Below are 15,588 nucleotides of genomic sequence, written 5' to 3' on the forward strand. Positions count from 1 at the left end.
GGAGCAACTGGAGAAGAATGAAGTACTGGTGATGGTGGCACAGATCTTCCTGGATCTAATTCTTCATGCTAGGCTGCCATTATCTTCAGTCAATCTGATCATCATGGACGAGTGTCATCATGCCTCCGGGTCTCATCCCATGAGAGAGATCATGAGACAGTATGAGACTCTGAAAAAATCTTTCCCTGAGAAGTGTCCCAGAGTTCTGGGACTAACGGCTTGTGTCATTCATCGTAAGTGTAAAAAGAAAGACGTAATGAACACCATGAAGAAACTGGAATCAGCAATGGATTGTGTGTTGGTAACGACCACAGATCAAGAAGAAGTTACGAAGTACAGTGCTACTCCCAAGGAGAAAATAATTTGCTATAAATCTGACACTTTATCTGAGTACCAAGAAATAATCAGTGCTCAGTTACAGGGAATAATAGAAGATGTAAAAGATGATCCAGATATTGAAGACAAGTACAAGAAAGTATTTATTAAGAAAATGAAAAACATAACTCACATCATGGAGATGCTGGGAGACTGGTGTGTAGCTCGGGCCATCATGTATGAGATGGAATACTTTGACGATGTGGAGAGGATTGAGGATGTGCCAGCACTTCGTCAGTTGATGTCCTCACTCAGGGATAGATTGCAAGAAATACTGGATTATTGTGGAAGAGAAGAAGCCACAATGAGCCCTATTGAGAATGTATCCAACAAGGTCAAGAGGCTATACGATATATTTCATGCATGTAATAAGGTGGTGTATGGATTGATCTTTGTTGAGAGAAGAAACACTGCAAAGATTCTCTATGATTTACTGTCAGCAGCTGCTAATGAAAGTGACGATCTTGCATTTGTTAAACCCCTGTATGCCGTGGGTTCCATGTCCCGCTGCAGCACTGATATTCATTTGGCTCAGCTGGAACTTTGCAGGCAGAAGGAAACCTTAAATAAGTTTCGTAATGGTGATTGCAATTTTCTGGTTTCAACCAGTGTTTTAGAAGAAGGTGTGGATATCAGAAAGTGCAATATAGTCATACGCTTTGATAAGCCACTGAACTACCGTGCCTACTTGCAGTCTAGAGGACGAGCTCGTGCACACCCCTCCAGGTACTTACTCATGGTAAAAGTTGCTGAATTGCAGGAGATGCTTGAAACACTGGAGGTTTATAGAGAAATTGAAGCCTCTCTCACGCAATTATGTCACAACCGTCAGTTACCTACAAGGATAGAGAGCAGCTTGCACTTTGCTGAAGATGAATATATTGCTCCTTATCAACCTTATGGAATTAATGGACCCAAAATTACTGCTAATTCTGCCATAGCACTTATTAATTTGTATTGTGGTAATCTTCCTCAGGACAAGTTTACAGTACTGGCACCAGAAGTTGTCTATGAGAAGAGTGACCAAGGATGTGTGGCTGAGATAAAGTTGCCTATTAATGCTTGCCTTAAAACAAAGGTGCATGGAGATTGCATGGAAAACAAAGAGCTGGCCAAGAAAAGCGCTGCACTCAATCTTTGTAAGAAGTTGCATGCAATGGGAGAGTTAAATCATGACTTGAGGCCAGCTGAGATATCAGATGATAGTATATTGGAAGGTCTGGTGGAAGTTATGCCAGAAATGCCCGTCAAGGCCGGGGAACCCGAGCCTGGCACAAGGAAGCGATGGCAACTTTATGAGAGAGAAGTGTGCCAGGCTTTTACCTATTACCATGGATTGTTTAAGCTGTATTCTATTGTCATTCGACCTACAGGCACACAGCATACTAGTTTAATTGTAGATTCTACCAAGAGTGATATGTCAGTTGGATTGATTTGTAAAAGAAGCTTAATACATTGTCCATTTGCACTCTACTACACCAAGTGGGGTGAAGTGGAAGTTAGAGTGAAATTTATTAAGGAGATTACGAACTTAAATCTGGAGTTGATGAGAAAAATTGAACATTTCCACAAATTAATCTTTGAGACCTTGTTGGACATCAATTCAGTGCTTTTTGATTTTAGTTCTAGAAATACTGGTGTATATATTGTGCCTCTAGCACAAGCAAGCACCATTGACTTAACTTTACTAACTCAGATATACATGTTGCCACATCTTAGAGTGCCCTTTGTATACAGATCAGCAGAAAGCTTCCACTTTGAGAAGTCTTCTTACAAGGATGCCATAATATATCCTCTGTATACAACAGAAGAACCTGACCACATGTTCTATGTTACAGAAATATTAACTAACTTGAATCCACAATCAGAGTTTCCTGAATGTAAGCATGTGTACTCTAGTTATTGCCACTATTACCTCCAGAAATATGGTAAGAGTATCACTAACATGCAGCAACCTTTAATATCAGCAAAGCACTTACCAAAAGAACTCAACTACTTGAAGATGCCAGCGACGTCAGTGATGTCTTGTAAGAGTAGCAACAAAGCTAAGCATCATCCTCCCATCTTTGTGCCGGAGCTATGTGGTGTGCTGCCTCTCAAGGCCTCTCTCTGGTGGCAGATCATGTGCATACCTTCCATTATTCATCGCCTCAATAGTCTAAACCTGGCTCACCAACTCAATGTTGCCATGAATGATTCAAAATTGTTCTCAAAAGATGTAGAGTATGAAAAAATCAATTTTAACTGGCCAGAAGAGATAATTACAAGAATAAATAATTCTGGTGAGGAGAATTTATGTGCATCATTAATGAAAAGTAAGAGTGAATATATCCATCCATTTGTGACAGTTCATGCCCTCACACTGTGTGCTGCTCATGAGAACTTTGATCTGGAAAGATTGGAAATTCTTGGAGATTCTTTCCTCAAGTTTATTATTACAGAATATTTATTTTTGAAGGAGACTGAGAGTCACGAAGGTAGACTCTCACTTCGTCGTGGAAAACTTGTCTGCAACAGAACTCTCTATTCCCTGGCAAAGTGCAAATCAATACCAAACAAAATGCAGTCATTTTACCTGGAACCACCTCTGAATGGTTTACTGCCGGGCTTTACCATCAAACCTGAAGTTAGTAACAAACTGAGAAGCTGCAACCTTGCACATGATAAATGGCCAAGTCTACCTAAGTCTTCTCACCTAGAGAACTTACAAGAGGTGAGTCTCAGAGTTTTCTTCCCAAGCATCTTTCTATTATGATTATAAATGTTATATTAATTCTGACAGGTTGTATGTACAGTAGGGCCCCACTTATATGGCAGGTTAGGTTCCAGGCTGTCGCCAGAAAGCAGACATCGCCGGAAGGCAGAACGCCATTTTTTTCCATTTATAAATGCATATAAATACCAGACAACAAGTTTACACTAAATTATATTAAGTTAGTAATAGAACCAGGCATTAAAAACACACAAAGTAAAATACATTCACAGTAAATTCATTACTTATCTTAAAGTATTTGTAATCTTAATGTAGGGAGAGAGGTGAGTAGTACTTATTTGTAGGAAGTCAGGTGCAGGTAGCCCAGGTGTAGGTAGCCCTGGCTCCCCGTCTCATACTTAATATAAGGTATTTAAAACATTCCACAGAGGTAAAATACACATACAGTACACTCATTATTTACCTTAAAATATGAGTCGCAGGCCCCTTTCTGAAACTGTCATTCTATGTCGATAAATTTTTGAAAAAAAAAAAAAAATATTTTTCTTATGAAATGATAGAGAATCTTTTCCCGATGGTAATGACACCAAAAGTTCAAAATTTGATCGAAAACTCAGGGAATACGCTCCCGCAAAGTTAGCGGTCTCGGCAACATATGCATATCGGCGATTTCGCCGACTTTGAGCCCTGTTTTCAGCCAATTCTGCTGTTCCAGTTGATCAAATTCATAGCTATTTCTTTAGAACTCCATTTTGTCTATCAGCTGAGTACAAGAAACTGCCCATTTACCAATTTGAACTACCCAATATAGTGGTCAGAAATTGGCAATTTGGCCAATTTCACGCAAATTAAAAAAGATGCCAATTTCAAAATAGGGTCCAGAATAAACAAGGTAGACATTCTCGGCACTAAAATAACATATCCTCTGTTCATTAGTCACATCTCTAGGCCCCTTTTATATTATTATTGCTTTTTATTTTGATTTTTTATTCATACAAAAAAATACAAAATTTACTGTTATGCAGACAACTGCATTATTGTAAAAATGGTATAAATAATATCAGTGCACTAGTGAAAGAATATTAGACTCCCCAGTTGACGTGTATTGGACGTGTGGTGTGATTTGTTTACTCCTGAACATTGGTAAAAATCGAACATTTCTGCTACTTTGAGCTCAGTTTCAAGGTCGTTTTATCGTCAAAGTAATGAAAATCATCTCTATTTCAGTAATATGTTTTCCATTTTATCACCTAAGACCATGAAAACGCGAATACAATGATAAATACTATATGAAAATACACCTCGAAGTCTGCACTTTAATCCAAAAAAAACTATCAGAGTTTTTTTTTTCTCATAAGGCACTGTGTGCTGCAGGATTTTTTTTATGTGGTGCACACTGATCACACAGTCCCTTTCCCTCACATGTGGGCCTACCAGCTTTCTCCCACTTGGCTCGTAAGACGTATTTATACGGCATAAACAGTCAAAGGGTTAATATAGGAAGAGAGGTGAGTAGTATTTATTTGTAGGAAGTCAGTGTAGGTAGCCGGTAGGTGTAGCCCGCCTGGGCTATGCCTACCGGCAACCTACACTGTGGCCCAGAGCCATATTATTAACATCGACATGCTGTGTTCACTGAATTTAACCATTTCTAGCAACTACCTTTAGATGCCATCATAAACAAAGGTAGAAGTAATGAATAATTCATGCCGAAAATTGTAAACAAAAGCAGAGTGAGGGAGTGGCTGGGCCAAACGCAGATTCATACACGTTTTCTCTGATGGCTGAGCAGAGAAAACGTAATGTTGTCCCTCCACCCGGCTACCACACAGGTCCACAAGTATTATTATCAGAGCACACATAAAATATGCAATAAATGCCAGACAACAAGTTAACACTAACTTATATTAAGTTAGCAATGGAAATAGCCATTAAAAACACAATAAAAAGTAAGATACACACAGAGTACACTTATTACTTACCTTAAAATATTAATATTAATGTGTGAGAGGTGAGTGGCAGGGTGTTTATTGAAAAAATCAGAATGGCACACCATCATCCTCTAACTTGGCACTTAAAGCAAGAGGCTTACGACTTCTCTTTTTATCACAGCTAACCTTAGACGCCATCGTAAGTGAGAGCCAACTAGTTAAAGAAAGAGTAAACGAGAGAGAGAACGAGATACAGAGTTGAGACAATGTAAGAACACAAACTGAACAGGTAATGGACGATCACTTGGTCAATCGAAATAAATACGTGTTAATATGTGTCTACTTTTAGTTCATTCACGTCCATTTGTAAGAGTTTGTAAAACATTTACCTCAATATTTTTTTATTACAATAGTAATTACCTCACAATACAGATACTCTTACATTGTGTACAAGTTAGTTCAGAATAAACAAACAGCAACACACCATTTTTAGAGTGAATGAAGATTATTATTATTATTATTATTATTATTATTAATAATAATTATTATTATTATTATTATTAATAATAATAATATTATTATTATTATTATTATTATTATTAATATTAATAGTATTAATAATAATAATAATAATAATAATATTATTATTATTATTATTAAAAAGCACTAAACCTACAAGAATCGTTAATTGCTATATATAAAGTTATCCCCCAGTTTGACTAGAGAAAATGTAATTCTTCTGACACTATCTACACAGCTGCTGTGTAAACAAATCTCATATTTACATCAATTTTTATTCTGTGAGTGTCTGTATCATGTTTATATGCTATGTAATGGGTTTCATATATAATTTTGAGGAAAATATCATAGATGGATTAATGAAAATGCCTATATTGATGTAAAATAAAACATTTAGTGTGCCCAAGAGTGATTATTATTACATAGTATTGGCGTCATGAGTAGAGAGAGACTTAGCGATTTTAATGTGTACTTGCACACCAGCACAGTGTGTAAGTATATTTAGGTACAGGTACACTTAGGTATAATTATCAGAGTACATATAAAATATGCAGTAACTTTAAAACACTTGAAATTTTGGAAAGTTTTCTGACATAATAGATGAGGTCACAAAATGTAAACAAACCTGGTGGGGGGCGCCGTATTTGAAAGACCGCTTGCTGTATAGCAAATTTTGGTCATAATTTGACATCGCCGTATTAGCGGAATGCCGTAAAGTGGGGCCTTACTGTACAACACACACACACTGCAGTTTAAAATGGTGTTTCAACTGTACAAGTCTTCTTCTAACTGGTGGAGATACATGAGGAAGAGATAACATGATTGAGAGGAGCGAGTTGTGGCAGTGACGTACAGTAGTAGGAGAAATATTCAGTTTGTTGGTTGGCCATAACAATAAGCTTTGTTCAACAACTTACTGCCTTGAGATGTGGCAGCATCATAACCGATGAGGTTGACCACCACTGTGTCTAAGTCTGACATCATCTGCAGAGCACTATTAGTAAGGGAAAAGTTTTCATTGATGATGCTCTTTGGTGTTGGACTACATTGCAGTGTGTAATGAACTCTCACAGACACTACCTATGAGTGGCACTGACCCACCTGCAGGTGGTGCCCTCACAGACACTACCTCTGGGTGGCACTGACCCACCTGCGGGTGGTGCCCTCACAGACACTACCTCTGGGTGGCACTGTTACACTCCAAGTATTGTGACCACTATTTCCTTCTTTTTAGAGCATAACAATTTTGGTCAGAGAGGTTAGGGTAATAATAGTGATCCTCCGGAATGCCTAATTTTAATTAAGTATATTCATAATACAACAAAGGCCAGAAATAATATACGAATTATCGTATATAAGTTAAGAATGCATGTTTGTTCTATATTATCCAAAATATATATAAGGCTTTCATAACAGATGATTAGGAGGAGATCCTAGATATAACATATACATGTATATAAATAGAGATTACTTTAATGTATAAAGTCTTGTTTCCCAATTGGAAGCAGTCAGAATAAAACAGAATATGTCCAGGCCGGCTAATAAACCTTGGCCAGTTACCAGAGACGAGCAGGAGTGTTCTCGTTGGCTGCTACTTCTTCACTGCTCGTCCCTCAACCTTGAGCATACAGGTAAAGTGGGTCACGTGACGTGACTCATCAACACTCAGAGTAGTTGAACATAAAGGAGGGGGGAAGGGGGGTATAACCATCGAACATCACGGCTAACCATACACCGGGCGGCCGGCAGGTTACTATACCTCCAATTAAACTTATCATGGCCATATTAACAATTATGATTTATGTAAGAAGAATTAGCCTTAATAATACAAGGACGTTCATTTCCAATTTAGCTATTAAAGGAAATAACCACAATGTAATATTAAAGGAAGGTTAACCATAGGGGCATGACAGGCACTAACCCACCTGCAGGTGGTGTCCTCACAGACACTACCTTTGGTGGCACTGGCCCACCTGCGGGTGGTGCCCTCACAGACACTACCTCTGGGTGGCACTAACCTACCTGCGGGTGGTGCCCTCACAGACACTAATAAGGAACAGTGATGTCTGGACTTTCCTAGTGCTGCCTGCTTCCCTAGTGCTTTCTGGGCTTCCCTAGTGCTTTCTGGGCTTTCCTAGTGCTGTCTGCTTCCCTAGTGCTGTCTGGGCTTCCCTAGTGCTGTCTGGGCTTCCCTAGACAGCTTATTTGTGTTTTTGTTTTAGTTAAGAACTTGTTATACAATGGTTGAATGGAATGGTGGTTGCAGGGAACGTTAGTTGCCGGGAATGGTGGTTGCAGGGAATGTTAGTTGCCGGGAATAGTGGTTGCAGGGAATGTTAGCTGCCAGGAATGGTGGTTGCAGGGAATGGTGCTTGCAGGGAACGGTGCTTGCAGGGAACGGTGCTTGCAGGGAACAGTCTTGCAGGGGACGGTGGTTGCCAGGAACGGTACTTGTCGGGAATGGTGGTTTCCAGGAACAGTACTTGCCGGGAACGGTGCTTGCCGGGAACTGTGCTTGCCAGGAACAGTGCTTGCTGGAAACAGTGCTTGCCAGGAATAGTGTTTGTAGGGGGATGTCTTGTATATGAAGTTAAAGTTGCAAGAAGTTCTTAGGCACTTAATATGCTTGAGCACTTATTGTACTGAATGTTTACACATTCAGTACTGGACCATTGTAACAAGGTCCTGGATGCTCTAGAAGACAAACAAAATGCAGATGTAGTATATACAGACTTTGGAAAAGCCTTTGACAAGTGTGACCATGGTGTAATAGCACACAAAATGCATAATAAAGGTATAACAGGAAAAGTTGGTAGATGGAGCCATAATTTCCTAACAAATAAAACACAAAGAGTAGTAGTCAACAGAGTAAAGTCTGAGGTGGCTACTGTGAAAACCTCTGTTCCACAAGACACAGTAATCACTCCTATCCTGTTCCTCATCCTCATATCTGACATAGACAAGGATGTAAGCCACAGCACCGTGTCTTCCTTTGAGATGACACCTGAATTTGAATGACATTGTCTTCCATTGAAGTCACTGCAAGACTCCAAATCTTTAAATGGGTCTCAGAAAACAATATGAAGTTCGGTGATAAGAAATTTAATTTACTCCGATATGGAAAATGTGAGGAAATTAAAACTATATCGGAGTATAAAACAAATTCCAACCACTCAATAGAGTGAAAAACTAATGTAAAAGACCTGGGAGTGATAATGTCAGAGGAGCTCACTTTCAAAGACCACAACATTGTATCAATCACATCTGCTAGAAAAATGACAGGATGGATAATGAGAATCTTCAAAATTAGGGATGCGAAGCACATGACACTCTTCAAGTTGCTTGTTCTATCTAGGATGGAATATTGCTGCACATTAACAGCACCTTTCAAGGCTGGTGAAATTGCTAACCTTCATGGCACACATAAGTGCAATAATACACCTCAGTTACTGGGAATGCTTGAAGTTCCTCAACCTGTACTCCCTAGAATGCAGGTGGGAGAGATACATGATTATGTATGCTTGGAAAATGCTAGAGGGATTAGTACCAATTTTACACATGGAAATCACTCTCTATGAAAGCAAAAGACTCGGCACATGATGCAACATCCCCCCAATGAAAAGCAGGGGCTCCACTAGCACGATAAAAAACAACACAGCATGTGTCAGTGGTCCAAGACTGTTCAACTGCCTCCCAGTATACATAAAGGGGATTACCAATAGACCCTTGGCTGTCTTCGAGAGGGCACCAGACAGGCACCTAAAGTCAGTACCTGAACAGCCGGGCTGTGGTTCGTATAGTGGGCTGTGTGCAGCCAACAATAATAGCCTGGTTGATCAGGCCCTGATCCACCATGAGGCCTGGCCATAGACTGGGCCATGGGGGCGTTGACCCCCAAAACCCTCTCCAGGTATTGTCTGTTTGGATTTAAATGATGTTTATTATAATTTTAAGTAGAGACAATGTAGTTGAGGTTTTCACTTGTTATGTAGTGAATATGTGCTTGGAATGATGATGCTCTCTGTCAGGGAAAGAATTCAGACTCTAAGTAGCATTACTGGATAGTGTTTGAGTGGCTGTAGTTGATGCATTTAGTGATATTGTTGGTAATATCTTGCTAAAAAGCTGCAGTATCTGGAGAAAAAAGCAATTTTATCTTAGGGATGAGTTGTGGAGCCCCATTGCTTCTCCTTAGTCTTTATCTTGATGTTAATAAGAACATTGAAGTAAAATGGGGAGGCAAGATACACACTGGGAAGGTTTCTGATATTACCATTGCTAGCTACTACCAACTACCTCATATTATTTTTTACTTTTTATAGTACAATAAATTGCTCAACTTATTATATATAACAAATCAGATCTTACTCCCAAATCAATATCATATCTTAGTTACTATCTTCCAACTTGACTTTGTTTACCATTATTTAATTTAGTGCCTATATTTTTTCTCCTATAATTTAGCTTTATTATAGCTTTACATAACAACCTTATTTCATATAGTCACAGTTGTTAAAATAATCAAGGTGCTATTCTCAGGTGCTAAAGTGTAATAAGTTCACTATTTTGCCATTATATTCCCTAGCTCATTTATTTGATTACCACTTTGTTTGTTCACCACAAGTTTTTTTTTTTTTAGTCCCTTTTATATTGTCTCCTTTATTTTAGCTTTAAAGAACTACCTTAGCTCAAATTTTTACATTTGTTAAAATAACTCGGGTGCTATTTTATAGCTTTAGAATATTTACTTTGTCTTATACTTAATTCTAATTATAGATTGACTAGAAATCTTATGATAACAAGCATTGATCCTGATACCAACCTCTTATTGGATGACTTAAATGAATCAAACAGTAACTGTAATTACTACACAGCTGAACAATTAACCCTTTGAGGGTTTCGGATGTACTAGTATGGCTTACGACCCAGGGTTTTTGACGTACTAGTACGCCTAAATTCTAGCGCCCTCAAATCTAGTGGGAGAAAGCTGGTAGGCCTACATATGAAAGAATGGGTCTATGTGGTCAGTGTGCACAGTATAAAAAAAATCCTGCAGCACACAGTGCATAATGAGAAAAAAAAAAACTTTGACTTTTTTTGGAATAAAACAGCGACTTTGCACTGTATTTTCGTATGGTATTTATTGTTGTATTCTAGTTTTCTTGGCGTCATTTTATAGAATGGAAGGCATATCATAGAAATAGAGATGATTTTGGCTGGTTTTACAATGAAAAGTACCTTGAAATTGAGCTCAAAGTAGCAGAAATGTTCGATTTTTACAAAAGTTCAAAAGTAAACAAATCATGCTAAGCGTCCAATACACGTCAACTGGTGAGTCTAATATTCTTTCACAAGTGCGCCAATATGATTCATACCATTTTTTACACTAATGCAGTAGTTTACATAACAGTAAATCTATTTTTTGTAAGAATAAAAATTTAAAGTGGAAAGCAAAAGAATGTAAGAGGGGCCTTGAGATGTGACTAATGAACAGAGGAAATGTCATTTTAGTGCCAGGAATGTATTTCTTGTTTGTTCTGGACCCTATTCGGAAATTGGCATCTTTTGAAATTTGTGTGAAATTGGCAAAATTGCTAAATTGTGACCACTGTTCTGGATAGTTGAAATTGGTAAATGGGTGGTATCTTGCACTCATTCAATAGAAAAAATGGAGTTCTAGCGAAATATTCATGTTTTTTGTCGACTAGTACAGTGGAATTGGCCGAAAATGGGGCTCAAAGTGGGCAAAATCGCCGATGCGTAAACATCGCCGAGACCGCTAACTTCGCGAGAGCATAATTCCGTAAGTTTTCCATCAAATTTCATATTTTTGGTGTCATTATGATCGGGAAAAGATTCTCTATCTTTTCATGAGAAAAAATTATTTTATTTTTTTTTAAATTTGGCCGACCCTGAGAACGAGTCTCGGAGAGGGCCTGTCGACCCTCAAAGGGTTAAAGTCACTTCTCATAGCCAACAAAAACATAACTGTCTTTAACTACAATATCAGATCTTTAAGCAAACATTACGATGACCTCATAGCATTACTAAATTCCCTGCATTCCAGTATAAGAACATAAGAACATAAGAAAGGAGGAACACTGCAGGAGGCCTGTTGGCCCATACTAGGCAGGTCCTTACAATTCATCCCACTAACAAAACATTTGCCCAACCCAATTTTCAATGCCACCCAAGAAATAAGCTCTGATGTGAAAGTCCCACTCAAATCCAACCCCTCCCACTCATGTACTTATCCAACCTAAATTTGAAACTACCCAAAGTCCCAGCTTCAATAACCCAACTAGGTAGACTGTTCCACTCATCTACTACCCTATTTCCAAACCAATACTTTCCTATGTCCTTTCTAAATCCAAACTTATCTAATTTAAATCCATTACTGCGGGTTCTCTCTTGGAGAGACATCCTCAAGACCTTATTAATATCCCCTTTATTAATACCTATCTTTCACTTATACACTTAGATCAGGTCTCCCCTCATTCTTTGTCTAACAAGTGAATGTAACTTAAGAGTCTTCAATCTTTCTTCATAAGGAAGATTTCTAATGCTATGTATTAATTTAGTCATCCTACGCTGAATGTTTTCTAACGAATTTATGTCCATTCTGTAATATGGAGACCAGAACTGAGCTGCATAATCTAGGTGAGGCCTTACTAATGATGTATAAAGCTGCAGTATGACCTCTGGACTTCTGTTGCTTACACTTCTTGATATAAATCCCAGTAATCTATTTGCCTTATTACGTACGCTTAGGCATTGCTGTCTTGGTTTAAGGTTGCTGCTCACCATAACCCCCAAGTCCTTTTTGCAATCTGTATGGCTAAGTTCTACATCATTTAACTTATAAGTACTAGGGTTATGGGCACTCCCAAGCTTCAGAACCTTGCATTTATCTACATTGAACTGCATCTGCCACTTTTCTGACCAAGAATAGAGTTTGTTTAAATCCTCCTGAAGTTCCATAACATCTACGTTTGAATCAATTATCCTACCTATCTTTGTGTCATCGGCGAATTTGCTCATATCACTAGTAATTCCCTCATCAAGATCATTGATATATATTATAAACAACAACGGGCCCAAGACTGATCCCTGTGGAACGCCACTTGTTACAGATCCCCACTCGGATTTAACCCCATTTATGGACACACTCTGCTTCCTGTCAGTGAGCCATGACTCGATCCACGAGAGCACTTTTCCCCCAATGCCATGAGCTGCCACTTTCTTTAACAGTCTATGGTGCGGAACTCTACCAAAAGCCTTACTAAAATCTAAGTAAATAATATCAAATTCTTTATCATGGTCAACAGCCTCAAAAGCTTTACTGAAGAAAGTTAATAAATTAGTTAGACAAGACCGGCCTCTTGTGAATCCATGCTGAGTATCATTAATCAAGCTATGCTTATCGAGATGGCTTCTTATAATCTCAGCTATAATTGACTCTAGTAATTTGCCTACAATTGAGGTCAGGCTTATTGGGCGGTAATTTGACGGTAACGACTTGTCCCCTGTTTTAAAAATAAAAATTACATTAGCCATCTTCCGCATATCAGACACTACATCTGTTTGAAGAGATAAATTAAAAATATTAGTTAATGGTTCACAGAGTTCCATTTTGCATTCCTTAAGAACCCTTGAAAAAACCTCATCAGGACCCGGCGACTTATTTTGCTTCAGTCTGTCTATCTGCTTCACAACCATTTCACTAGTGACTGTGATGTTACATAATTTATCTTCTTCTAGCCCACTATAAAAATTAATTACTTGAATATTGTTAGTGTCTTCCTGTGTAAAAACTGAGAGAAAATAATTATTAAAAATCGAGCACATTTCATTCTCTTTGTCAGTAAGGTGCCCATAGTTATTTTTAAGGGGACCTATCTTATCTCTAACTTTTATTCTATAGACCTGGAAAAAACTTTTTGGGTTAGTTTTAGAATCCCTAGCAACTTTAATTTCATAGTCCCTTTTAGCTTTTCTTATCCCCTTTTTAATGTCCCTCTTAATGTCAATATACTGATTCATAAGATGACCCTCACCTCTTTTGATACACCTATAAATTCCTTTCTTATGCCCTAGTAGATATTTGAGCCTATTATTCATCCATTTTGGGTCATTTCTATTTGATCTAATTTCTTTATATGGGATAAACATTCTTTGATCAGCATGTATAGTGTTCAGAAAACTGTCATATTGATAGCTCACTTCGTTACCCCAGTCAACAGATGATAAGTGTTCTCTAAGCCCATCGTAATCTGCTAAGTGAAAATCTGGGACTGTTACTGAGTTATCGCTACTATCGTACTTCCATTCAATGCTAAATGTAATTGATTTGTGGTTGCTAGCACCCAGTTCCTCTGAAATTTCTAAATTATTAACAAGGGATTCATTGTTTGCCATAACTAAGTCAAGCAGGTTATTTCCCCTTGTAGGTTCTGTCACAAACTGCTTCAAAAAACAATCCTGAACTACTTCTAAGAAGTCGTATGATTCTAAATTCCCAGTCAAGAAATTCCAATCAATATGACTAAAGTTAAAGTCTCCTAGAATTACTACATTATCGTGCCTTGTGGCCTTAACAATTTCCTCCCATAGTAGTCTCCCTTGGTCCCTATCTAAGTTTGGGGGACGGTATATCACTCCTAAAATCAGTTTTTCATGCCCCTCTGAAAATTCTATCCAAACAGACTCTGTATGCGTTACTTCAGACTTAATACCCGTTTTTATGCAACAGTTCAAGCGATCTCGGACATACAATGCCACCCCACCCCCCTTCCCAATACTTCTATCTACTTGGAACAATTTAAAACCCTGAATATGACATTAAATTGTTCCAAGTAGATAGAAGTATCGGGAAGGGGGGTGGGGTGGCATTGTATGTCCGAGATCGCTTGAACTGTTGCATAAAAATGGGTATTAAGTCTGAAGTAACGCATACAGAGTCTGTTTGGATAGAATTTTCAGAGGGGCATGATTACTCTCACCGAAACCTGGCTAAAGCCTGACACTACAGATATCTATGCCTTTCCTGGTTACACAGCCATACACAACTGTAGGCCAGATCAACAAGGGGGTGGCACAGTTATATACTACTCAGACCATCTGGAATGTAATACTAATACTTGCACAAGGGATGAACATGGGGAATATATAATAGCTAAATTCAAATCCAAATACCTACAAAAACCTCTCACAGTGATAAACATCTACAGAGTACCACAGTCAAACATTAGCTGTTTTAGTGACAACCTAGGAAGTATGATAACTGATGCACGCATGAACAAAGATCACTTGCTACTCTCAGGTGACTTCAATATAAATCTCCTGCAAGACCAGGACCCACACGTTACTGAATTCACAAACACTATGAGTAACTGCATGTTGCTACCAGCAGTAACAAAACCTACAAGAGTTACGGAGACCAGTGTTTCCCTACTTGACCACATCTGGACCAACACCATATCCCCTTTAAAATCAGGCATAATCACAAACAATACCACAGATCACTACCCTACCTTCCTCATAACAAACCTTGGCAAATTTCCCCTAGACACTACTAAAGTCACTTTCAGACTTCACAATGAGGCAGCCATTAATAACTTCACAGCAGCAGTGACAAGCATTGACTGGCACACTGAGCTAGAAATCTATACAGATATTGGTGAGTGTATTAATAATTTTCTAAAAAAGACCCAATACCTTTATAACAAGCACTGCCCAAAAAAAATAAACAGATGACAGCTAAGAGACTGAACAGTCCCTGGCTAACACCCGGCATCCTCAAATCCATAAATACAAAGCACCTATACAAAAAACAGTTCAGAATGGGTCACTTAACGAGACCAAACAAAACGTTACTCGTCAATCCTAACCAGCCTGATAAGAAGGGCTAAAAAACTGTATTATGAGAACAGATTATCCAACTTACGAGGTGATATAAAAAAGACCTGGAAAACCCTATCAGCAATTCTAGGAACAAAAAAGATATCACGAAATAGCGAAATTGAATTAACAAAACCAGATGAACCCCAA

The 15,588-nt window shown here is 38.4% G+C and overlaps 1 protein-coding gene across 1 annotated transcript; it reads left to right on the plus strand.

Moving 5' to 3' along the window:
* The first annotated feature begins 6 nt into the window (after window positions 1-6).
* LOC138852201 (endoribonuclease Dicer-like) lies at window positions 7-3,497 on the plus strand. The gene has a single exon (XM_070081909.1). The coding sequence runs from the start codon at window positions 32-34 to the stop codon at window positions 3,128-3,130; it is 3,099 nt and encodes a 1,032-aa protein (XP_069938010.1). The 5' UTR covers window positions 7-31; the 3' UTR covers window positions 3,131-3,497.
* The last annotated feature ends 12,091 nt before the right edge of the window (window positions 3,498-15,588 follow it).

This window comes from Cherax quadricarinatus, unplaced genomic scaffold (genome assembly GCF_038502225.1).
Source record: "Cherax quadricarinatus isolate ZL_2023a unplaced genomic scaffold, ASM3850222v1 Contig4924, whole genome shotgun sequence".
Lineage (NCBI taxonomy): Eukaryota > Metazoa > Arthropoda > Malacostraca > Decapoda > Parastacidae > Cherax > Cherax quadricarinatus.